The sequence below is a fragment of the Manacus candei genome, unplaced genomic scaffold, assembly GCF_025592945.1.
Source record: "Manacus candei isolate 608988 ecotype Guabito, Panama unplaced genomic scaffold, ASM2559294v1 h1tg000078l, whole genome shotgun sequence".
Lineage (NCBI taxonomy): Eukaryota > Metazoa > Chordata > Aves > Passeriformes > Pipridae > Manacus > Manacus candei.
Genome location: NW_026138126.1, coordinates 2,040,076 through 2,063,873, shown reverse-complemented (window position 1 = coordinate 2,063,873; position 23,798 = coordinate 2,040,076). Strand labels below are relative to the sequence as shown.

At 59.9% G+C, this 23,798-nt stretch overlaps 1 protein-coding gene across 1 annotated transcript; it reads right to left on the bottom strand.

Annotated features, from left to right (window-relative positions):
- Positions 1–61: 61 nt before the first annotated feature.
- ATP8B3 (ATPase phospholipid transporting 8B3) lies at positions 62–23,224 on the bottom strand. The gene is made up of 28 exons (XM_051810797.1): positions 23,177–23,224; positions 19,152–19,226; positions 18,234–18,325; positions 17,607–17,720; positions 16,579–16,677; positions 16,026–16,087; positions 15,434–15,506; positions 15,274–15,344; positions 14,246–14,328; positions 13,167–13,325; positions 12,650–12,738; positions 12,104–12,297; positions 11,226–11,434; positions 9,935–9,969; positions 9,489–9,636; positions 8,607–8,795; positions 7,863–7,975; positions 7,369–7,533; positions 6,898–7,009; positions 6,392–6,467; positions 5,830–5,971; positions 5,170–5,437; positions 4,194–4,417; positions 3,291–3,374; positions 2,767–3,006; positions 2,424–2,562; positions 2,029–2,159; positions 62–1,397 (listed from the first exon to the last, which is right to left on the bottom strand). Exons 2-28 carry the CDS (start codon positions 19,204–19,206, stop codon positions 1,086–1,088), a joined length of 3,678 nt encoding a protein of 1,225 aa, XP_051666757.1. The 5' UTR covers positions 19,207–19,226; positions 23,177–23,224; the 3' UTR covers positions 62–1,085.
- Between the last annotated feature and the right edge of the window lie 574 nt (positions 23,225–23,798).

The window sequence follows — 23,798 nt, the reverse complement described above, 5'->3', positions numbered from 1 at the left end:
TTGCTCACACACAACTTCTCCAGCAGAATGTGCAGGAATGTGCCCCGTGCCCGGCGGGCAGAGCTGACCCATGGCCCCCTCAGTGCTTCAGCCTCCCCCAGGAGTTCTTTTTGGGGCTTTGCAGGGGCCACAACCTGTGGCCACAAGTTGTCCCCAAAGGGGGAACGGTGTGGAGCTGGCACATGGTGCCCCTTGTGCAGGGATGGCAAAGGCAAGGAGGTGGGAAGGGTGGGAAAGGTGGGGAGGGACGAGGAGAGGCTGCAGGAGCCTGGTTTGGCTGGGGGAGGAAAACCTGCAGGGGATCCACCAACCACACATGGATCCTCCTCCAGAAAACAGGAGGCATTTCAAAACCACACTGCTCAGGTCTGAGCAACCTGGGCTAGTGGGAGGAGTCCCTGCCCGAGGCAGGGCGTGGAGAGAGATGAGCTTTAAGATCCTCCAACCCCAACCACTCAGGGAGTCTGGGATCCTGTGGTCTGTGGGGTTGATGCTCGTGAAAGCCACGTGGTAGAAACCAACCCTGCATGGGGCACAGGAGACAAAGGTCTGAAGCTCAGCCCACGCTGGGGGTGAGCAGGGTGAGGGGCTGCACCCACCACCCACCAGGGCATTTAATTAATTCAGAGGTGGGATAATGACTCGGGGGCAGCCCCCTCGCTGTCTGTGGCCCCAGCCAGGAGCAGGAGCAGCCTCAGCCAGGAGGAAGGCCCAGCTCTGGGGGGCTCAGTGGAGGGGAGGGGGCTGAGGTGCCAGCCAGGGGGTCACAGGGTGAGGGGACCAGCCTGGTGGCAGCACTCAGTGGCTTTCACAGCTTGGCAGCCTCCTGCCAAGCCCATGCACACACTGGGTGGGGGTGACCTCAGAGGTCCCTTCCAGCCCTAATGAAGTGATTCTGTGAGGTGGAGCCACTGCAGGACACAGCCCAGGGCTCAGCTGGGCCAGCCCCTCTGCAGCCACGGGGGCTGCAAAACCATCCAATGAGACTAAAAGGTGGCCCAGAAGAGGAGAGAACCAGCCAGCTGTGTGCCTGTGACACTCCTCCATGTCCCAGCAGGGTGGGAGGTCGGTGCCAGCCAGGGCAGCTACACCGAGGGGCTGGCGGGGGGTGACATGGCCAGGGTCCCCTCTGGGATGCTGCTGCGGGTGGCCCTGGCCTTCAGGCTGTCCCCAGGGCTGGCCCTGGTCTTCAGGCTGTCCCCAGGGCTGGCCCTGACCCTCAGGCTGTCCCCAGGGCTGGCCCTGACCCTCAGGCTGTCCCCCCTGGTGATGAGCCCAGCGTAGCCCTCCTGGTGGGAGAAGGCGTAGCTGGAGCGGCGGCAGAAGGAGCCCCGAGGGACGTGGGCCTTCAGCTCCACCGAGGGCTCCGGCTCCTTCTTGGCCTTCAAGTGGATCTTCTGCAAGGAGGGGGGAGATCAGGGCTGAGGGCACCTCCCAGGTGAGCCCTCACCCCGAGGGGGGACACGCAGGGAGCACAGGGGGCACCTCCACCGGGACACGGTTTGGCTCCCAGCTCCAGCACGACCTGATTTTGGGGATGGTGGGTGGGGTGAGGAATGTGGGGACTCTCCCAGGGGTCTGCAGAGCTCGTGGAGCTCTGGAGCATGATCTCAATCCCTGCACCCCTCTGGGACTCTTTGTAGCACCAGAAAGGTGTAACCCAGGTGGGGATGAGCTCTACCAAGGCTGGGGTGGCACCAAGACCTCCAGCAGAGCCCAGAGCCTCATGGGAGGTCCTGGAGGCCAGTTCCCTACTGCAGCCAAAAGCAGACCCTCTCCAAGAGTTGGGGCAGGTCTCTTTGCCCAGGGCCTCCTGCTGGGCCCTGGAATAATCTGGGAAGAGGGCCCTGGAGTCAGAGTTGGCGCCAGCGTCATGGAAGACCACCACGACTGGTGCCAGCACGGAAAGGTGACATCCCACCACTGCAATCCAGGCTTCCTGGGGGACCTCACCCTTCCCATCAGCAATCCCAGACACCAAGAGCAGTGGGAGGCATCCCCCCCATGCCAGCCCCTCCCAGCCCTCACCTGCTGGGTGGTGGCTTTGCCCACGGTGGCACAGAACGCGTGGACGGTGAGTGAGGGGAGGGTGTTCACCACCAGGGACAGCAGGACCACCAGCAGGACGTAGGGGTCAGTGAAGGCATTCCAGCTGGCATCTGTCAGCACGAGAATTTGGGGGGGATGTTTGAGTAGGGAAGGGGGAGAGGGCAGAGGGAACAACTGCTGGGGGACAGGAGCCCACCCGTGGAGGTGCTGGGGGCTCTGAAGAAGAGATGGCACCTAAAGTGGAGTCAAACATCAAGATGGCAAGATTGGGAAGTGGCAAAAAGGAGACGATCCACAGAGTGGGAAACAGGTCATAGCACCAAGGCCAGGCTGGGCTCTCCTGGCTGGGGAAGGGCATCCCCAGGGCAGCTCACCTGGGAAGCAGAAGATGGCAGGGGCTATCCTGAAGGCATCAATACTTTGGGTCAGGAAGGAGAAGAGGCAGAAGAACAGCAGGCTGGCTGTGACCATCAGGAAGGACAAGACTGTCCAGAACTTGGTGTCCAGGACGATCTGGGGGGACAGGAGCAGAGCACGCAGTGTCTCATGGGGGCCGTGGTGGCCCTTTTGTCCCAGATTCCTCCTCCATCCCAAGGTGATCATCCCCCAGCCATGAAGCCACTGGGGAAGGTGTCAGAGCCCAGAGCTGCAGACCCTAAACATCTGCTGTGGGGACCCTAAACATCTGGGTTTGGGGAGGAGCAGATCCACACTCACCTCCACGAGGACCGAGAGCAGCGCCGACACGGCCACGGTGACGGAGAAGGACTCGTAGTCCCCGACAGCTTTGCTGCCAACGTGGTCCTCGAAGGCCCAGAGGGCGATGTAGAAGCTGGTGAGTGAAGTGCCAACCCCGTGCAGGAGGGTGACCCCGAAGACACGGTAGTTGAAGAGCTCGTCCTGCTGCCCAGTCACGTAGAGCTCAGGGAACTCCAGGCTCTTCTTGGCACTCACGTCCTGCCAGGAGGGCGCCGGGCATCACAGAGGGGCTGCAGGGACTGGGGGAGCAGGATGGGGCCACCCCACCCCACATCCCCCCCGGGGGAGCTGCAGGGGGTCCCTCTCCCAGCGGCTCTGGGGTGGTGGGGAACAGGCACCCCAGGACTGGGGAGCTCCACGTGCCCCTCGAGCTGCCAGTACCACACCAAGGGTGGTGCAGATGGGGTGCAAGGACTGCCGGCTCATTGCCACCCCCCAGGGATGCAGCCTTGGGCACAGGGAGGAGCCCAGTAAATCCATACCTGCTCCAGGAGGCCCACAGACAGCACGGGGTAGGAAGTGTAGAAAATGTTGTAGAGTGCGAGGAACCAGCCCTCAAACAGGGGCTGGAAGGGAAGAGGAAGCAGCTGTGAGCTCAGAGGTGCTTTGGAAAGGCTCAGAAAGGAAGCTCAAGCCCCAGGGGTGAGTCCAAGAGACACATCCAAACATGGAAATTCCCATGGGCTTGGCCCAGGTTCTGCATCAGCCCCACAGACAACGTGCTGTGGGGCAGGTAGAGGTGGGGGCTGGAGCTCTGCAGTGCTGCCCAAGTGCCACTGATGGCCTTGGGGAGAAAAGCTCCTATTTCGGAAGAAACCACGTGGGATCTTTCCCTGCGTCTGTCCAAGGCTGAGCTGCAGCTCACAGGGACATCCTGAACCTCCCCAGGGTGCTTCTCCCAGTCCAGCCAGGTAAAAAGCAGACAACCAGTTACAGCTCACCCAGGTAACCCCAAAAAATCAGACATGGCAAAGGAGAGAGAGGACCAGGGTGCTCACACTGTGGTGAAGCTTTTTTGCAAGACACAGGAGGCACCTCTGGCACAGCACAGTGTGTGTGGAACTGCTTGGAAAAGCGTATGAGGCAAAAATGAGAAAATGTAGCAGGATTTGTTCTTTGACTAGACCTTGCTGGATTTACCCTCTTAGTTCTAGACTTGCCATATACTGAGAATGCATAGAATTGTTTGGTTGGGAAGGTTGGAAGGACCTTTAAAGCCCATCCAGCACAACCTTCCCATCACAGGCAGGGACATCTTGCCCTAGATCAGGTCGCTCCCAGCCCTGTTCAACCCGGCCTCGGACACTTTCCTTGGTGGAGCGTCCACCAGGCCCCGTCCCCGCGGGGGATCCTGGGTGACCCCCCCAAACCTCTGCAGCCCTCACCTGAGCCGTGAACCCGCTGTGGAAGGCGAACCAGACCTGGGCCATGAGTCCAGCGAAGGTCTTGTAGAAGAAGAGGCGGAGGAACTTGCAGACGCGCAGGTAGGCCCAGCGGCCGTGCACGAGCAGCAGGCGCTGCAGGTGCGAGAACTGGGCCAGGGCGTAGTCGCTGCACTGCACGGCCTGCAGGCCCTCCAGCCCGCTCAGCCCCACGCCGACGTCCGCGGCTGGGGGGACACGTGGGGAGGGTTTGGGGGAGCTGGGGGCTGGATTTTCACACTGATCCCCACCCCAGTGTCTGCAGCTGGGAGGGGGAAACGCACGTGGGGAGGGGATTGGGGAGCTGGGGGCTGGATTTCCCCACTGATCCCCGTCCCGATGTCTGCAGTTGGTGGGGGGGAAATGCATGTAGGGAGGGTTTTGGGGGAGCTGGGGGCTGGATTTTCACACTGATCCCCATCCCGATGTCTGCCAGGGTTTTGGGGCGCTGGTGGTTGGATTTCCCTGCTGATCCCCACCCTGATATTCACAGCTGAGAGGGCAAAATGCTCGTGGGGAGGGTTTTGGGGGGCTGGGGGCTGGATTTCCCTGCTGATCCCAACCCCAGTGTCTGCAGCTGGGAGGGGGAAATGCTCGTGGGGAGGGGATTGGGGAGCTGGGGGCTGGATTTCCCCGCTGATCCCCATCCCGATGTCTGCAGTTGGTGGGGGGGAAATGCACGTGGGGAGGGTTTTGGGGGAGCTGGTGGTTGGATTTCCCTGCTGATCCCAACCCTGATATTCGCGGCTGAGGGGGGGGAAATGCACATGGGAAGTTTTTGGGGGAGCTGGGGGCTTGATTTCCACGCTGATCCCCACCCCGATATCCACAGCTGAGAGGGCAAAATGCACGTTGGGAGGGTTTTGGGGAGCTGAGGGCTGGATTTCCCTACCGATCCCCACCCCGATGTCTGCAGTTGGTGGGGGGGAAATGCACTCACTTTTGATCATGTTGACGTCGTTGGCCCCGTCCCCAATGGCCAGGGTGACGGCCTTCTTGTGCTTCTTCACCAGCTGAACAATGAGGGCCTTCTGCTTGGGGGTCACCCTGCAGCAGATCACTGCCTGGCAGCTGGTGGCCAAGTCCACAAAGGCCTTCTCCACCAGGCTCCCCTGCTCCTGGGAGCCCCCAGTCCTGCCACGGGGCAGCCACCGCCACGGCCACCCCTTCTTCTCCTTCAGCACCTCTCCCTTGTGCAGGATTTTGTCCTTAGGGGAGAGCACACGTGGCTGGGACCTCACCCCCAGCCTTCAGAGCCTGGGGGCCCCCAGCTCCTCCAGGATGCTCTTACATCTTGTAAATACCACAAAAAAAGTGGCTCTGGTTTTCTCCAAGCTTACCACACAGCAGACACTGTGACCACGGGACCAGTATGGCCCAGTTTGACCAGAAGAGCCACCCGTGGCTGTGCCATCCCAGAGGACTTGGCTGGGCAGGTGTTCCCCTCTCCACTCTTCATTCCCCAGCCCCAAATGGGCTTTTCCCACCCCTTGGGCAGGAGGGACATCATGTCCTCCACCTGCAGGTGCCACCCAGGGCAGAAACAACCCTCTGCCAGCACAGCCAGGGAGCAGAGAGGAGCATCCAGGTGCCACCTTACCAGGAAGTCCCCGCTGATGATGATGGCTCTCCTCCTGTGGCACGAAGCCTCTGGGCACTGCTGGGACAGGGGGCTGCTGCCTGGGCCTTCCCCACTGCCACTGAGGTTGTTGTTGCTCGCCCAGTAAGCCTGGAGGATCTCACTGTGTGAGGAAGGGGTGGTTGGAGCTGAGCTGAGGGCACCAGGCAGGCTGCCTGGCTTGAACTGAGACCCACGGTGGGCCTTTGGCATCTCAGAGCCAGGGAGAGGGGACTGGTACCCAGCAGTGGGAACAGGGGGGTAGAGAGGGAACCCCAGGGGCTCACTGATATCAGAAATCAGCCTCTCTGCCTGTGGCTGGAGAGAAGCTTGAACCTTTCCTGCTCCAAGCCTGCCAAGGAGGAGCTGCTGTGACAGGGGGAGGCCTGGGAAAGCCTCGGCAGGTGGGACCGTGGACACGCAGGCTGGGACAGGGGAGCAGAAGCATCTCTGGCTGAGTTCAGCTCTGCCTCCCCTGCCCTGGTTCCTGAGCCCTCAGGTGTCCCGTGCAGGGACAGTGAACCAGGAGGTCACAGTTCCTCACCTGATCTCCTTCTCCTCCAGGATCTCGGTGTCGTCTGTCAGCAGTCTGCAGGCGTAGCCGATGTTCGTGGCAGTCTCTGCAGCACACGGGGTCAGTGGTGCTGCTCCCCCACCCAGGGCACCCCCAGCCCTCGGGCCCAGCAGCTGCTGGGGGCTCTGCTCCAGCCCCAGCCATCCCAGCGGGGGCTTCCCCTGCCTCAGTTTTCCATGGGCAACCTGGTCTGTGGGAGACCTGATCCCAGTGGGACTCTGCTGCTGTATGAAGGGAGCAGCAGAACCCAGTTCCTTCCCACTCCCAGGATCCCTTCTCCTCTCTGGTCACAGAACCAACTGGGTTGGAAAAGACCTCTGAGATCATCGAGTCCAACCTCTGACCCAACACCTCATTGTCTACTCGATCGTGGCCCTGATGCCACATCCAGCCTGTCCTTAAACACCTCCAGGGACAGTCCTGGAGAGGGGAGGAGCTGATATTTGTTTGTGGAGTCTGTGGCTGCCTTCACTGACCTCGTTTGTCTCCTGTCAGCACCCACACTTTGATGTTGCCCAGTTTCAGCAGCTGGATGGTCTCAGGGACTCCATCCTGCAGCTTGTCCTCGATGGCCGTGGCCCCGAGCAGCTGGAAGGAGGGAGAAGGGGTATCATGGCACCAGGCAGGGCAAGAGGAGCTGGGAATTACCCCTGGATGAAGGAGGGTGAATGGGTGTCATGGTTTGGGGCAGGGCAAGAGAAGGAGCTGGGAATTACCCCTGGATCCAACCAGCAGCCCTTGCTGTGGGTGGACATGACCTGACAGGTACCTACCCCAGTGTCTATGGGCACAGAGTCACACCTGGGGGGATTTCCACCTGTCCTCCCACCCAGGGGGTGGGTGTTGGGCTGGACACTTCACCCCCTCATCCCAGAGAGCTGAACCCCACCCTCCTGCCCTCTGGGGCCGCTGCAGACGGGTCCTCCCAGCCCGTGTCCTCCTCCCACCTGCAGGTTCTGCTCCATCTCCTCGTACAGCCTGTCCAGCTCCTGGGCACGGCCCTGCAGCAGCACAGCGGCCTCGTGGTGCCTCCTGCCCCACTCCTGGTACTCGGCCTCGCCCACCTCCTTGCTGGCCAGGCACAGTGTCCTCAGGGTCTCCTCTGCAAAGAGCTGCAGGGAGGAGACATCAGGACTCCCATGGTAACCATGGGTAGAGCCAGGGACAGTCCAGGACCTGAGGGTCTCTCTCTGGGCTCTGACTCCCTCCCCCATCCTAAAGCACCCCCACGAGCATCCCTGCAGTGCAGCTGGTCCGTGCAGAACACCAGAGGTGGGTTTGGTGCCCTCTTACCCCCTGTCCCAAAGCAGGTGAGGCTCCCAGAGCAGAGGGAAGAAAGTACCAAAATCCTGAAGCCAGAGGGAGAAAGAGCAGCTCGGGACACTCTGGGACACCCAGCCCAAAGGCAGCAGGAGGGAGAGCAGTGCTGGGGGGGACTCACATCCAGGGCCCTCTCGGTGAAGGCCTCGCTGCGGCCCCGTCTCCGCAGCCGCTCCAGGACGACGGTGTCGGCTCCCTTGGTGTACAGCCGGATGCTGCCCTGGGGGTCTCGCACTGGGAGGGGGGGGAAGCACAGCTTAGGCCCCCTCAGAGGCAGCTCCCACCCACCACCCCTGAACAAGGGCCCCGCTGAGCCCTGTCGTCCCCAAGAAGGCACCGCGGGGCTCGCTGGTGCTTTTCCACGGGAAGCACGGGAGTTTCCTGGGGCCTTCATTGCCACGAGGCAGGATCAGGCCTCAGGGACTGTCAGTTCCTCACACACCTCCTCTGGGCCCTGGATTTACTTGTTTTGTCTTGGTCAAACCCTTCTCAGATGCCTTCACCGAGGTATCAGGTGAGCAGAACCTCAGGGGTGACCAGGGTGATCCTCAGGAGCCCCAGTGCCAGTTTGGGTCACAGAATCACAGAATCATTTTGGTTGGAAAAGACCCCTGAGATCATCGAGTCTGACCAGTGACCCAACACCACTGTGCCACCCAGACCATGGCACTGATGCCACGTCCAGTCTGTCCTTACACACCTCCAGGGACGGTGCCTCCACCCCCTCCCTGGGCAGCCCCTTCCAATGCTCAGTCACCCCAGTGCTCAGTCACATCCATCCCAGTGCCATCCCTTGCAGGGCTGAGGATGGAAGGGACCCTCCATGTCCCCACAGGGGCTCCCTGAGACCCCCCAGCCCCCTCACCCAGGACAGACATCCTCTTGCGGTCGCTGTTGAAGTCCAGCATGGCCAGCACTTGGTAGGTCCTCGTCCTCCCCAGCTCACTGATGGTGATGGTGTCCTGTGTTCGGGCCAGAAACACGTACCCCAAGCTCCTGGCTGCCAACACCAGGGCTTCCTCATCCGGGGAGGCTGCCTGGTAAACCAGCTGGCCTGCAGAGAGGAGGGAAGGCTGGACATGGAGACTCCCGGGCAGACAATGCCTGGGCTTCTTGTCCAGCACCAGCATGAGTGGGGGAAATCCCAAAGTCCAAGATAACAGGCCAGGGAAACTCAATCCTACTTGTCTCTTCTGGAGAAGGACTTTGGACAAGGGCCTGGAGGGACAGGACACAGGGAATGGCTTCCCACTGCCAGAGGGCAGGGTTAGGTGGGATATTGGGAAGGAATTGTTGGCTGTGAGGGTGGGGAGGCCCTGGCACAGGTTGCCCAGAGCAGCTGTGGCTGCCCCATCCCTGGAAGTGTCCAAGGCCAGGACAGGGCTTGGAGCAACCTGGGCTGGTGGAAGGTGTCCCTGCCCATGGCAGGGGGTGGGGCTGGATGGGCTTTAATGTCCCTTCCAACCCAAACCAGTCTGGGATTCCATGATCCCTTCCACTCATTGCCCCAGACAGGACAAATGTCCAGACAGGGACGGATTGTCCCCCTGTGCTTCTCTTCCCCCTGGTGAGCTTTAGAACCCATCCAAAGGCACATGTCCATGACAAAGGGACAGTGGCACGAGCCACCCCCAGGCTCTCACCCCCCCTGCTCCCCACAGCTGAGCTCTGCTGGGCTCTGCAAAGAGCCACCCCAGCCTCGGTGCCCCGAGGGGCAGCTCGGCCCCACTCCGAGCACTCAACCCACCGCCCCTCTCCTCCACCATGACCGTGTGGCACAGGGCCAGCAGCCTCAGGAACTCCCTCAGCACGGGGTCACTGTCCCTCTGGGCGGCTTCCAACAGCATCACGTCCACCTTCTGCTCCCCGTGGTGGTCCCAGGCCGACCCCGACCCCTGCGGGAGGCACAGGTGGAGATGGGGCCCAGGGGATGTGACACAGCGAGGCTGAGCTGGCCCAGAGCCAGCCCTGCACTGCCCACACCCGGAGTGTGACCAGGTTGGGAATGAAAAAACCAAAATATGAGAACTGTGTTATTTTCCAACCCCCCCTTTCCCTGTCCTTCCCTGGCAGCTGAGGACGGGCAGGGATCATTGCCTGCTCCAGCCTGAGGGAGCACAGCCCACTCTCAGAGCCTGGGACACACAGGGCTGGGGTGACACTTGGTGTTCTGGGGCAGGGGGAGTTACTCACTGGTGGCTGTTTGTTCTCATGGCCTGTGCCTGGACCTGCCAAAATAAAAACACTTCAGTTAATCGGGAGTGTCACCAGCGGGGCTTGGAGCAGCTTCTCCAGAGGGGTTCCTGCTCCTGGGGGCCAACAAACGGCCGAAGGGCAGAGCTTTGGGATCGGGGTCAGGCTCCACCGGGATATCCAGGCCTGATCTTTCTGGCTTTGGGGCTGTTCAGAGTTTTGATACGATTTTAATGTTAAAAATTCAGCTCTACTTTCCCCTGCATTTCCTGGGAGATTGGCCAGAGGCTGCCGGGAGCAGGAAGGTGCTGCTCCAAGTGGTGCACCCTGACACATCAGAGAGGGCAAAATTGGGGTTATTCCTGCTTTAAAACTTTGCTAGATTTTTTTTCCCCTCCTTTCTTTTTGCTTTTATCACTGTCCATTTGTCTCAAGCACCTGAGACAAACTTTCCCTTATCTCAGGAAAAAGAGCTCTGTGCTAAAGCTCTGGCTCACTCCACCACTAAATTTCACTCGTTAAGCACCAAGACAGCTCCCAAAAATGAGCCAAGAGCTCAAGTAAGTGTGGCAAGAATAGAAGGGACTTGGAAATTGTCAAGTTTTTAAGGGGAAAACCAGGCAGAGTCATTAAAAATATCAATTAAAAAAATTAAAATAAAAAGAAAAATGAAGGGCAATTTCACACATTCACTCTAATTAAACAACTTAAATGGAATGATAATTTCTTTGCCTCCTCCATAGGTCACCTGAAAGCCTCCAGGTGCCCAGATTTGGAAACCAAGCTGGAGATTCACCAGAAAATGATGCAAAGAAGAAAAGCAACATCTTTTCTCCACAAGACCTTAACGGAAAATAAAAATCCGTGGGCTTCTCTGGCCCTTCTCCTGCTACTCTTCTGCCTGGAGCTGATGATTCCAGGTGGGATCCCCCTCACCCAGGCTCTGTGTTTGCAGCTGGGTTGGGCTCCTCTCCCAGGCTCCTTTTTTTATCAGGGGAAATCTCACTGATCTCAGCTGAGTTTGGGCCATGAAGCCTCTCCACTGCCAGAGGGCAGAGCTGTGCCCTGGTTCCATGTGCTGGGAACACCAGGCCAGTGGGACCTGGGCCGTGGTGGCACCGGTGACGTGGGACATCAGAACGAGCTGAGTCCCTGCAGCATCATCTGTCTCCATGCTGGACCACCACGGTCACTCCACGTGCCCTGGGCTCCCTGGCCAGGCAGGAGGAGTGGGAAAGAACCAGTTCCAGGCCCACACAACCCCTCCAAACTCGCTCCCAGCCGAGGTTACCGTAGATGGTGCCGTTGACACAGCACTTCTTGAAGGTCATGATGTTCTGTGTCAGGGTGCCAGTCTTGTCTGAGAAGATGTACTCGATCTGGCCCAGCTGGTCGTTGAGGCTGGTGCTCCTGGCCTTGGCTGGGATGTCCTTCACAGCATAATACATCTCCAGGTCCCAGTTGATAAAGAAGCTGTTCACCAGGTAGATGAATTCCAGCCTGGGGAGAAGAAAACAGGGAGAAGGAGACTGTGTTCCTCACATCCCAGGGGCACCTGGGCACCTGACCCGGGAAGGAAGGGCAGGGGGGAACTCCCCACCTGGGTCTGGCTGCTCTGGGCTGGGGGAGACAAGAGGGTTTCTGAAGCTCAGGGCCAGGTTTCCAGAAGGTTCATCACCCACCCAGGCAGCTGGGCTCCCCTCTGGAATTCTGGCCCTTGATGACAGAATTCACAGATCTGGAGATTCAGTGAAGGGCCAGAAAGTTTGGAAAATGCTTTTTTTTCCCAGCACAAACTGTGATCGTTGCCTGCTCACGGCGACTGTGCCCTTCTCTCCCCCGCCCTGGGAAGCAGCACCTTCACCAGCCTCCCCCTCGGCCTGCCAGTGATTCCCAACATCAGAGCAGATCCCTATCCTGGTTTTCCTCGGGGAATACCTCAAAGCACATCCTCAATGTTTGTAGGGTACACACCCACCCACCCTCCCCCTCTCCTGGATAAGGGAACACTTGGGAATGAGGTGCCCCAGGCCACACCCTGACCTTCAGTGCAGCCCCAGTTTGGGGCTGTGACCCCAGTTTGGGGCTGTGACCCCAGTGGCACGTGGTGGGCGAGGGCAGGGGGTGGGGTCCCGAGCCCTGGTCACCTCCCAGCTCCGTGATCCTTACGTGATGTACATGGACATGGGAATGATGACGCTCAGGAGGATGGTGAAGCCCCAGAAGGTGAGGAAGGCCTGCTGGGCAGGGCTGGTGTTCCTGTAGACAGCAGCCAGGTAGCTGTGCTTCTCCTGGAACGTCCGGGCCCAGAACCCAGAGGCAACGGCGAGGCCGAGGGACGTGACCAACAGCAGCAGGAAGATCTGGGGAGGGAAAACGGGATGGGAACGTCCCAGGATGGGAATGTCCCGGGATGAGAACATCCCACCACAGAGGCCACCGCTTTTCTAGGACCAACGTTGCTTTGAGCACCCTGGTCCAGTGGAAGGTGTCCCTGCCCATGGCAGGGGGTTGGAATGAGATGGGCTTTAAGGTCCCTTCCAACCCGAACCGTTCTCTGATTCTGTGAATGTGTCAAACTTAAGGTATTTCAGGCAAAATATTGCAAGCTGAAGAAAATCAGCATCACCCAAGCAAGCGGCCTCTCATGAGGAGGCAGGTGAGCAGCCCCAGGAGGCTGGTGGAGCAGGGCAGAGGTGTTGGCACCACACTCACCACCACCACCAGCCGGTCCATCATGCGGTCCAGCTTGGTTTTCTTCCGCTTGATCTTCCCGCAGTTCCTCATGATTTTGGAATCAAATCCTGGACAGGGAATGTTTTAGAAGTAAAAACGCGAGTCCACAGCCCCCCAGAAGGTTGGCTTGCAGCTGAGTGACGGGGGTTTCCTCCACAGCAACATCTCCCCTCCTCTGGAGGCTTTGGAGGACCATTCTCCGAGCAGTGCTGCTGACACCACATCTCCCCCACAGCCAAACCCTCAGTGCCTTGACCTACGACGTGCAGAGGACCCAGGGCGTGGTGCAGGTGAGATATCACCTGGCAGAGGTTTGATGCCACCACACCGTGTCCCTGCCAGCGAGCCCGACACCAGCGAGGCTCGGGACAAACATCTGGGGCTTGGCTGAGGCAGCAGCTCCTCCACCTTGTCTCTGCTGGGAACGGGACCTGCTGGTGCCAGAAGTGCTTGGGCAGCTCTTGTTTTGTGCCCCTGTGCCCGGGGGTGCTCTCACCAGCGTAGATCACCAGCCCGTAGCAGACGTCGGTGTTGCGGATCCTGCAGCCCCTCAGCAGGATCCTCTCGCTGTCCAGGGAGTGGGTCTGTCCCCTCCACTCCAGGGTGCCCGTGAAGCTGTGCATGCGGCTGTTGGGCTCCTCACAGGTCACCCTCCCTGCAGGAGAGGGCACAGCTCAGGGGCAAGCACAAGGACCTTCCAAAGAGGGGTCTGGGGGCCTCTCGGGGAGATTCAGGCTTTGCCAGGGCATCTCTTGGGATGCAGCCTCAGGAATGCCAATAATGCCTCTGCCAACTCCAGCAGCTTTTATTCTCCTGTCTCTAGTGCCATAACAGACAGTGCCAAGGCAGAGGGCTTGGCTTTAGAAAACATGATGCTGCACTGGCAGGCCTTAAGCTGAGTCTCAAGGCTCTCAAAATTAAGGCACTTTCTCCTTTCCCAGCTTAAATTCCCGGGAATGAGTGCGGGATACAGCTGCAGGAATTGGAAGGCTGCTGTAGCTTTGACTTCCCAACACAGCTTCTCCAGTGTAATTTTCTCCATCCTCCTCACATCAGAAACAGTGAACCTGTACTGGCTTGTCTGAATTAGGTCAGTGACTAAGGGCACATTTCTCTCCTTCTGGTGCCTTCACAGCCCAGTTGAAGCAGCCAAGTGGAGCTGATTTGGAGGCTCAAATTCGGGTGAGGCTGGAAGTGCTGGGAGTCACTCAGTGCAGGATCTGCACTGGGATAGGAACTAGAGGAGGGACCAACACAGCACCCCCAGAGCCTCTGAGAGGGGAGACTGAATCCTGGGGAGGAGCAGAGGAAAAAAAGCCTGGGGTCTGAGCTCAGGTTTGGGAACCAATATATTGATTCCAAGTGGGAAAATCAAGATCCAGGGCAGGGGGAAAGGTGCACAACCCTGATGGGCCCATCACAGAGCCACTCAGCCGGGGAAGCACCTCCACCCAAGGTCTTGGTGTCCTGGCAGGCAGGAGGAACTGATGCATGGACTGACAGGGACAAGGGATCGGGGATCACTTCCCAAGGCTGAACCCATCCCATCCCAGTGGGATGGTCCTGGACACTCACCATCGAAGGCAGCCATGCTCTCCTCGCTGCCCAGCTCCTGGTGGGTGACCAGAAGGGCTTGCCTGAACTTCAGGTTTGTTTCCCTGTGAACAAGAGCCAGGGAAAATAAAACAACCCTGTGGGGTGACAGAGCCATTAATCCTGCTGTGAGAGCCGTGGGACAGAGGTGGCCATTAATTACCAGGTGATTGCAGGAGTGATGGCAATGAAATGCCAGATGGGGACTTATTGTGCCAGACTTGGGGCACCTGTGCAGGAAGAGCCCTGGCCTGGGGTCTCTGCCTTTAAATCATCCTGCAGATGGAGGGACAGGGAGCCACTGTGCTCCTGCAGCTGGGAGGGACTGAGACATGGAGACACAGCCACAAGCCACTCTGTGGAAACCTCACGAGGGGTTTCAGACTCCCATTTTCAAAATTTGGGGCTCAAATTCCATTTCTAGGGTGCCTGTGGGTTTGGGGTTTTGGAGGATCCCCCACATGCTTTGGTTTCTGCTGAGCCCTCACAGGGTGTCCATCGCTGGGGGGTCCCCAAGACCGGGGACTTCAGCCTCTGCCCCTCTCCCCCCATGGCCCTGTCTGCTCCTCACTGCATGGCCACAATGTCCCCTGTCCACTCCTCCCCCCATGGCCATGTTGTTCCCTGTCCCCTCCTCACTCCATGGCCACGGGGTGCCCTTTCCCCTCCTCCCCCATGGCCACAATGTCCCCTGTCCCTTCCTTCCCCCATGGCCACAATGTCCCCGGTCCCCTCCTCACTCCATGGCCATAGTGTCCTCTGTCCCCTCCTCACTCCATGGCCACGGTGTCCCCTGTCCCCTCCTCCCCCCATGGCAATGGAATGCCCTGTCCCCTTTTCCCCTCATTGCCACGGGGTCCCTTGTCCCCTCCTCACTCCATGACCACGATGTCCCCTGTCTCCTCTCACTCCATGTTTTTGGTGTCCCCTGTCCCCTCTCACTCCATGTTTTTGGTGTCCCCTGTCCCCTCCTCACTCCATGTTTTTGGTGTCCCCTGTTCCCTCCTCACCCGTCGATGTCCGCCGTCTCCACGTAGCACAGGCTGCTGGGCTCGGAGCTGCACAGCAGGAGCACGTCAGCCTTGAGGAGCCCAAAGGAGGAGAGAGGAGCCGGGTGAGCCCTCCCTGCTCACCACCAACCCCCCCGTGCCCAGCCAGCCCCGGGCTCACCGGGACCACGCTGTCCTTGCGCAGCCGGACGATGTCCCCGACGCGGATGTGGCACCACTTCTGCTGCTGGAACCTGCGGGGATTTGGGGAGGGGGGGAATGTTTGTCCCTGCAGAGCAGGGGTTGGACACCCTGGGTGTTTCTGCCCATGCCTGCCCCAGATTCCTGTGGGAATGGGGTCTCCGGGTTCCTGTGCTGCAGGAGCGAGGGGTGGCTGAGCACTGAGGGTGGCACAGGAGCCACCTGTCACATCCCTCTACCCACAGGTGACGGGGACTTTCAGCCCCTGGACTGGTGCTGAGCAGGGACACGACTCTGTGGGTTAGATCTGGTGACCTGGAGGGGTTCTGTGGCCAAGGGAACCCCGCTGCCAGCACAGCCCAGGGGGGCTCTCCTAGACCTGCTGTCCATGACCGGAATGGGATCGTCCCTACGGGGGAACAGTTGGACCTGCAGCAGGTTTGGGAGCCAATGGGAGTGTGCAGAGCCAGGGACAGTCCCAGCAAAACCCTTCCCAGCTGCTCAAGGATTCTCAGCCCTTCAGATGATCCACAGTGTGGAAAACACGGGCACAGCTCCCCAGAGCCCCTCACCTCTTCCCACAGAGGATTTCACAGGACCTGCTGTTGATGCTCCTGTCGCTTTGGTGACGGCCCTGCACAGAGGGGAGAGAGAGAGGGAGGCCAAAGCAAAGGGATGGGCCATGCCAGGCTGCCCTGTCCCAAAAAACAACCCCCTCAATGCCACCACCTGCCTCCTCAGCCCCAGGGCAGGACCTGCCTTCTGAGCTGTCTGGAGTTGTGTTCTGATTAATAAAAGGGCTGAATTCCCCCCCCCCCAGGTGCTTCAGAGGACCAGCCTGGCAATACAGCCAGTGGTTAAGGTGTTGAAGATGACAGAAATGGGGGTCTAGACCCCCGAAAAAGCACCCAGCTGGTCACATCCTTCCCAAGGGAGGATCAAAGCATCGTGGATGTGGTGCAGTTGTTGATACCTCAAGAACTATGGACAACAGCAACTCCTGAGTTTCTCAGCTCACCTGACAGCAAGGGGCCCCTCTCTGCTCCTGTCCCCCAGGCCCCACATCCCACCCCACATCCCACCCCACACCCCACACCCCACATCCCACATGCCACCCCCACTCACGATGTCATCGATCAGGTCCCGCAGGCCCCGGATGACGAGGAGGCAGCTCAGGGGGAGCAGCAGAGTGTACCAGGGCACCGTGGAGATCTCGGGGAAGGTCTAGAGGAGGAGAATGTTACACCACTGACACGACTTTCACCCCACCTTGGGACTCCTGTGGTGGCTGAGAAACCCCCTCACTCCCCAGCCAGGGCCTGAGGGTGGCAGGGACCTGCCTGGGAACCATCGGATCAGCATCTCTGCCTGCAGAGACCTGGATGGCTGCATTCCTACCCCCTTTTGAAGGGAAATGTGTGGAATGTGTCGTGGGTCTCTGGAGGGTTGGATTTCTGTTTTGGTCTGTGTGAGCTCTGGCTACATCCAAGCCCAGTGAATGTCACTGAATCCCAGAATGGTTTGGGTTGGAAGGGACCTCAAAGCTCATCCAGTGCCACCCCCTGCCATGGGCAGGGACACCTCCCACCAGCCCAGGTGGCTCCAAGCACCCTCCAACCTGGCCTTGGACACTTCCAGGGATCCAGGGGTAGCCACAGCTGCTCTGGGAAACCTGTGCCAGGGCCTCCCCATCCTCACAGCCAACAATTCCTGCCCAATATCCCATCTCACCCTGCCCTCTGGCACTGGGAATCCACTTCCCCTTACCCTGTCCCTCCCTTGTCCCCAGTCCCTCTCCAGCTCTCCTGGAGCCCCTTTAGGCCCTGCAAGGGGCTCTCAGCTCTCCCTGGAGCCTTCTCTCCTCCAGGTGAACCCCCCCAGCTCTCCCAGCCTGGCTCCAGAGCAGAGGGGCTCCAGCCCTTGGAGCATCTCTGGGGCCTCCTCTGGACTCTCTCCAGCAGCTCCACATCCCACTGACGTTGGGAAAATTTAATTTAAAGTAACCAAACAACACGGGTTAAACCCCTCAGAGTTCACGAAAGACACTGGACACCAGGGAAAAGCAACATCCCTGGAGAGCTTTTAGACCTGAGTTCCCCCCTTTAAGCTCCAGAGAACCCTCCTCCCCCACACCCCCCTGGTGTCCCTGTCACCTGCAGGAGGATGACGAAGACGAAGTAGACGTTGGCCATCCTGTGGAACTGCTCGTAGAGGTTCAGGGGCAGGAAGGTGAGCAGGTTGTACTTGGCTGTTTTGATGGCATTGCCCTGCAGGGGAAAGGCAGGTCACAAATCAAGGATCTGCTTTGTGAATCCCCAAAACATTCCGGTGTTTGTGGGACTTTTCCTGGGGTAAGAGGTGCCTTAAAAAATAACCAAAGCCACGGGGAAAAAATAAGGGGGATTTATTAGAGCAAAGGGCCACATAAATTTGAAACAAAATAATTGCTTTTTGATCATCTAAAGCCCAGCTGACTGACCCCAAACAGATGGCCATTATTTAGCTAAAATAAAAAAAAAAATCTGATTTTGTTCAATTAAAACTTTTTGAAAAATCTTTTTATTTGACCATCAGACTGAAAAGTTTCCTTCACAGAGTTGTGGTCCTTGTCTGACAGTTTTAGGGGCACCTGAGAGGGAGGGAGCAGGTCCTCACTGAGGACTATGGATGGGACTCTCCACCCCACTGGAGACCCTTCTGGAGTATCTCTGTCATGTCCCCCCCACCCACCACAGGCTCAGGAGTGAGGGAACGGCCCAGGCTGGGCTGGGCTGGCTCACCCTGTACTTCTTCCTGCTCAGGCAGAAGGCAAATTTCTTCTTGGACTGTGCATGGTACCGTCGGTCGTTGGCCCTCACCTGCCACGTGAAGGCTGGGAAAGCAAGAGGACACCCCCAGCTCCCACCAGAGCCAGGACACCCCCAGCTCCCACCAGAGCCAGACCCCCAGCTCCCACCAGAGCCAGACCCCCAGCTCCCACCAGAACCAGGACACCCCCCCAGAGCCAGGACACTCCCAGCTCCCACCAGAACCAGGACACCCCCAGCTCCCACCAGAGCCAGGACACCCCCAGCTCCCACCACAGCCAGGACACCCCCAGCTCCCACCAGAGCCAGGACACCCCCCAGCTCCCACCAGAGCCAGGACACCCCCAGCTCCTCCCAGAGGGCACCAGGACCAGCGATGGTCCCACTGGGCTCGTGGTGACCCACTGGTGGGGTGGGAATTCCAGTTTGAGGGGTGCTGCTGGAGGCACAGCTGGGACAGGAGTGGGGGACAGGGCCAGGACAGGAGAGCAGAAGCTTCCAGAAGTGCAGGACCACTGGAAAACACCCCGCTCCCACCCCAAGCCTTGGGCTCACCCTTTGGGCTCAGGGTTTGGTTTGTCAGGGACTGCAGGATGAGTCCCCCCAAGCACAGTCTGTTCTGAAGTCCTGCTGGTTCCTCTCCTGATTTCATCTTTGCCATCCCAATGTTTTGCTGTCCCAAATTTTACCATCCCAGTATTTCGCAGACCCTGCCAAGCAGGGGACATTCCCAGCCGTGTTCCCAGTGCCTTCCCCACAGCTGGACATTCCATCCTCACCTCAGATCTGCCTCTTGCCCACCTCACAGCCCTGTCCCACGCTCAGATTTCTCACAAACCATCTAAAAAAGCCCAAGATAAGATCCCCAACCCCCCCCGGTTGCACACTGACCTGGCAGCTCCTTCTTCCCCCGTGGGCAGCCCGTGCCTGGGTCCTGCTCAGCCATGGTGGCCCCAGTGCCAGGAGCTGGGAACAAGGACAACCCCAGAGGTGTGAAATGTGTGCAGGGACAGCAGGATCCCACCAGGATCCCTCCCAAAGCTGGGCCCTCCACCCCTCCAGGGCAGGACACCAGGCAGAGAGGACACTATTCCCAGCAGCCTTTACCCAGCCCCTGGGACAGCTCAAAGACATTTTTCCCTCTGAGGGAGTTCTGGGCAATCACTGGAAGCTGTGGGTGAGGAACTGGAGCCCTCCCTGTCCTGCCCTCACAGCCCAGCACCCGTCAGGCTGAGGGAGCAGCCACCTCCATCAATGCCAACGTTCCCCTGAGCTCAGTGACCTTCCTGCAGGGATGGTGGGGAAGATTAATTAATGCTTGTGAAGAGCTTTGTGATCCTTACATGAAAGGAGCCAGTGAGGGATAAAGCATTAATTACCTTATTATTAAATAATCCCACCAGAAGTCTGTCCCTGCCATTATTGCTTATCCCACTCCTTTGATCACCACTTTATTCCCCGTTCTTTTACTGAAGTATCTCCTTCCCTCTTGCTCCTCGTGGATGTTGGTTTGCCCCAACACACTCACAGGTGCCACCAGCTGGACACCCATCCTCATCCAGGTCACCTCATCCTGGCTCCCATCCCAGCTCCAAGAGACCCTGAGCTCCAACCTGGGCAGCACCTCTGCCCCTGCAGCCCAGAAAAACCTTGGATCCACGACATCATCCTTCCTTACCACCAAGGACTCGTGTGCCACCGTCCCTGGATCCCAAATGACACCCAGGCTTGGGTTGGGTTGGGAGGGACCTTAAAGCCCACCCAGTGCCACCCCCTGCCATGGGCAGGGACACCTCCCACTAGCCCAGGTTGCTCCAAGCCCCGTCCAACCTGGCCTTGGGCACTCCCAGGGATGGGGCAGCCACAACTTCCCTGGGCAAATTTGACCCCCAATATTTGGGGCCCATCCTTGTTTTGGCAGCACAGCTGAGGAGGAAGGAGCTGCTGTGTGTGGTGGGACACTCCTGCTACGTCTCACAGCTCCCACTACCATTTGTCCCACGGATAGGAGGGAGTGGGAAGCACAGGGGTGCCTGGAGGGATGAGATTTCTCCCAGGAGGAAAACCCACAGAAGCCCCTCGGTGCCCTGATTGGCCCTTCCCCTTTGCTTTGCTGAGGCAAAATAGGATTTGGCCCAGGGTCAGGTGCAAATCTCCACATCTTCCTCCCTGCTGTGACCCCACTGGTGCCCTTGTCCCAGGGGCACTGTCAGCTGGGGACACCTTTCCCTGCAGACAGACTGTCCTGGACTGGGTCTGGTTGGAAAGGGCCAAAGGGGGCACAACAAATCCCTCCCTCCCCAGCTCCTGGCAGGCACATTTCCCTGCCTCCTCCTGCCAGAGGGATGGGCTCCCCTGACCACAGCAGGAGCCTCCTCCTCAGGGGCCATAAATGGGATCCAGGCTCAGGGGAGACACCTGCTCCATGGAGAGCATCCAACAGGAGACCAGAGGAACCTCAGGGTGTCCAGTCACTTGCTCCCAGCCCTCCCAGCCAGCCAGTGCCCCGTGGTTTGTCCTGGTGGAGGTGACAATCCCTGCCCTGACCCCAGCCCTGGGAGTGTCCAAGGCCAGGTTGGATGGAGCTTGGAGCACCCTGGACTGGTGGAAGGTGCCCCTGCCCATGGTAGGGGGTGGGAACCAGCTGAGCTCCCTCCCAACCCAAACCATTCCAAGGTTCTAACCTGGAGCACTCAGGACAGAGCCAGGGGGGGCAGTTGGGGTCAGCCCCGAGCCTGGACCTCTGGGCAAGCTTGTGATGATGAGGCAGGTCCAGATTCAAGCTTGCAAGTCCACAGCCAGGATGACAAAGGAGACAAAGGGCAGGGTGAGAGGGTGAGACAGAGCCCATCCTTTGGGACAGGACAGCCCCAAGGGGCAGGGACAGGGCTGGGCCCATGGCCAGGCAGGGGTGTGTGGCCAAGCTGGAGACAGATCCACCTACCTGGGGGCTTGGTCTAGAACTGACCCTGGGCTGAGCTTCCCAAGCCCACAGTGATGGGTGAGGGGTCCCAGTGAGGCTGCTCAGGGCCATTAACTCCTGTTCATGCCCTCGGGGTCCTGGCCCTGGGCTCAGAGCATCTCCTGACCTTGCCCCCTTCTCCAGGACACCAGCCCTGGAGGTGAGGCTGGCAGTGATCAGTGCCAAGGTGTTTTCCTGGGCTCTCTCCTTCCAGACCAGCAGTGGTGGTCAAAGGGTGGGGCCCTGTCCTGCTTCTCAGAGACACACCCGGAGACCTGGGTTTGTCTGTGGTTGTCCCAGTGCCCCCTGTGCTCAGGATCTGGCCTGGAGCTGGTGATCCATCACATCCCCACTGTGCCTGGCATCTCTGAGCCCCATTGTACCCAGCAAGGCTCCAAAGTGTCCCTGTTCCCAAACAGTGCCAAACAAAAGTGTGGCTTATTAAGCACCTGCACTTGGCAGATGTGGGACACTCCAGGGGCTGAGAGCTGTGCAAAGGCAGCCAGGAAAAAAATGCCTCTTGTGGGGCCCAGAGCGGGGGGGAAGGGAGGGGAAAAGGGTGATCTAAAGCACTTGAAAAATAATTTCACGGAGGTATCCAAGAAACCTCAGTTCCAAGAAGGCTCTCGACAAACCTCACTCATCGCCTCAGTAATTAGAAATAAAACCTGCACTCTGGGGAGGCAGGAACAGCCTGGGAGTGGGTGCCAGGGCCCCCTGCCAGCCCCAGCCCTGCGGGCCCACGGCCAGACCCTGCCTGGGGCTTCCCAGGACACCCTCTGAGCACTGCCCCACAGCTCAGAGCCCAGCAGTGATTTCCTAACCCATGGGCTGTTCCACCAACCCAACACCAGGATGATCCAGCTGGTCCATCCAGCCCGGCAGGGAATGTCCCATCCTGCCAATCTCTGAGGTTTCCAGCTGCAAAACAGCCCCACGGTGCTGCTGGGTGCTAACAGGACCCAAAGAAGGGCTTCCTCCCCCCAGCAGTGCAGTTCTGGGCCGTTGGGGGTTTGCAGGGCTGAACAAAAATCAGGTTTAAGCAGGGCTGGGCGCTGAGCCACGAGGGTTTGGCCCAGGCTGGGGAAACACGTGGAGATTTATGTCCCTCACTGACCCGACCCCGCTGCCAACGGGGCTTCTGGGGCCGTGCTGTTCCTGAAGGCACTGGCTCAATGTGGGGCTGTTGCCCGGTGCAGGAATTAGTTGGGTTCCCTGGGAGCACCCGGGAGATCCGGCACGGCCGGGGGGTCCCTGCTCACCTCTGTGCCCTCCTGCTCCTTCCCAGACAAAATCCAGGAGGGTCGGGACCAGCCTGACCCTCGTCCCTGTCCCGGTGCTGGCACAGGATCCCGTAACCATCCCCGGGAGCGCTGCTGTTGTTTACCTGATCCCAGTGCCCCGTGGGACCCCCTCACCGCCAACCCCGCTCCAGCAGCGCCCCGGGCCAGCCCGTGTCACCCATCGCGACATCCGACAGTGACACAGGACACGCCGAGCGGGTGGGTGGGGGCCTCCCCCGCCCTCGTCACGCCGGAAACGCCCCCGCGCTTGGTGCATCACGGCTCATTAAAAGCCTCTCGGGGTTTATTTCCCCACTCCGAGGACGTGCCCGAGCCATGAGTTTCCCTCCGCTCGCCCTGTTTTTCCACCTGCTTTGATGTGGTTTCAGGTGAAAAGGCGGCTCCGCCGATCCCAAGATGTGCCGACATCCCGATCCCCGCTCCCAGCATCCCGATCCCCGCTCCCAGCATCCCGATCCCCGCTCCCAGCATCCCGTGCCCGGCATCCTTAGGGTGGACCGCCCTGGGTACCCCCCTTCTCCACGGGGTCCACGGGGAGAGGCGCAGCTCTCCGGGGAGCCCCAGATCTGCCCACCGTGACCCCTCGCTGCCCCGGGGGGGTGTGGGTGGCTCGGTGCCACCCTGCTCTGCTCCCCCCGGGGTCCCGGTACCTGCAGCGATCCCCGGCTCCGGGCAGCGCCGAGCTCCTGCCAGCTCGCCCCGGGCGGGACTGCTGCCACCCGTCCTGCCCCACGCGGGGACAGCCCACGCCACACCTCCAGCCCTGGCTCCGCAGAGACCTGCCCGCCCTCCCTCCCTGCCCGTCCCTGTCCCTGCCCGGGCACCCCCGGCTGCCCCTCCTCGCTGCCCGCGTTTATCGTCTCTGTTCCGAACACCTCGAGCCGCTCCCGTGGGATCTGCCGGGGCTCGGGGCCGCTCGGGGTGTCCCTGTCACCGTCCTGCTGCACAGTCGGGGGGTCCCAAATGGGGCCAGGGCACGGGTGGGCACGGGCACCGCAGGGCGGGGGGCAGCGGGTTTGGGCACCCCCGGGGCCGAGCTGCTCTCGCCGGGGAGCGCTGGGCTCTCGGGGGCTCTCGGGGGCTCTCGGGGGCTCTCGGGGGCTCCCAGGGCCTGGCGCAGCTCTGCGGGGCTCGGGCAGAGCCCTGAGGAGCGAGGAAGGAGAGAGGAAGAGGCCGAAGGCACCAACGAGCCCCAGAGCCTTCGAGCACCGGGAACCGGCCGGGGACAGAGGCCACCTCGCTGGCGACAAACCAGCGAGGCCAGAGCCAGCC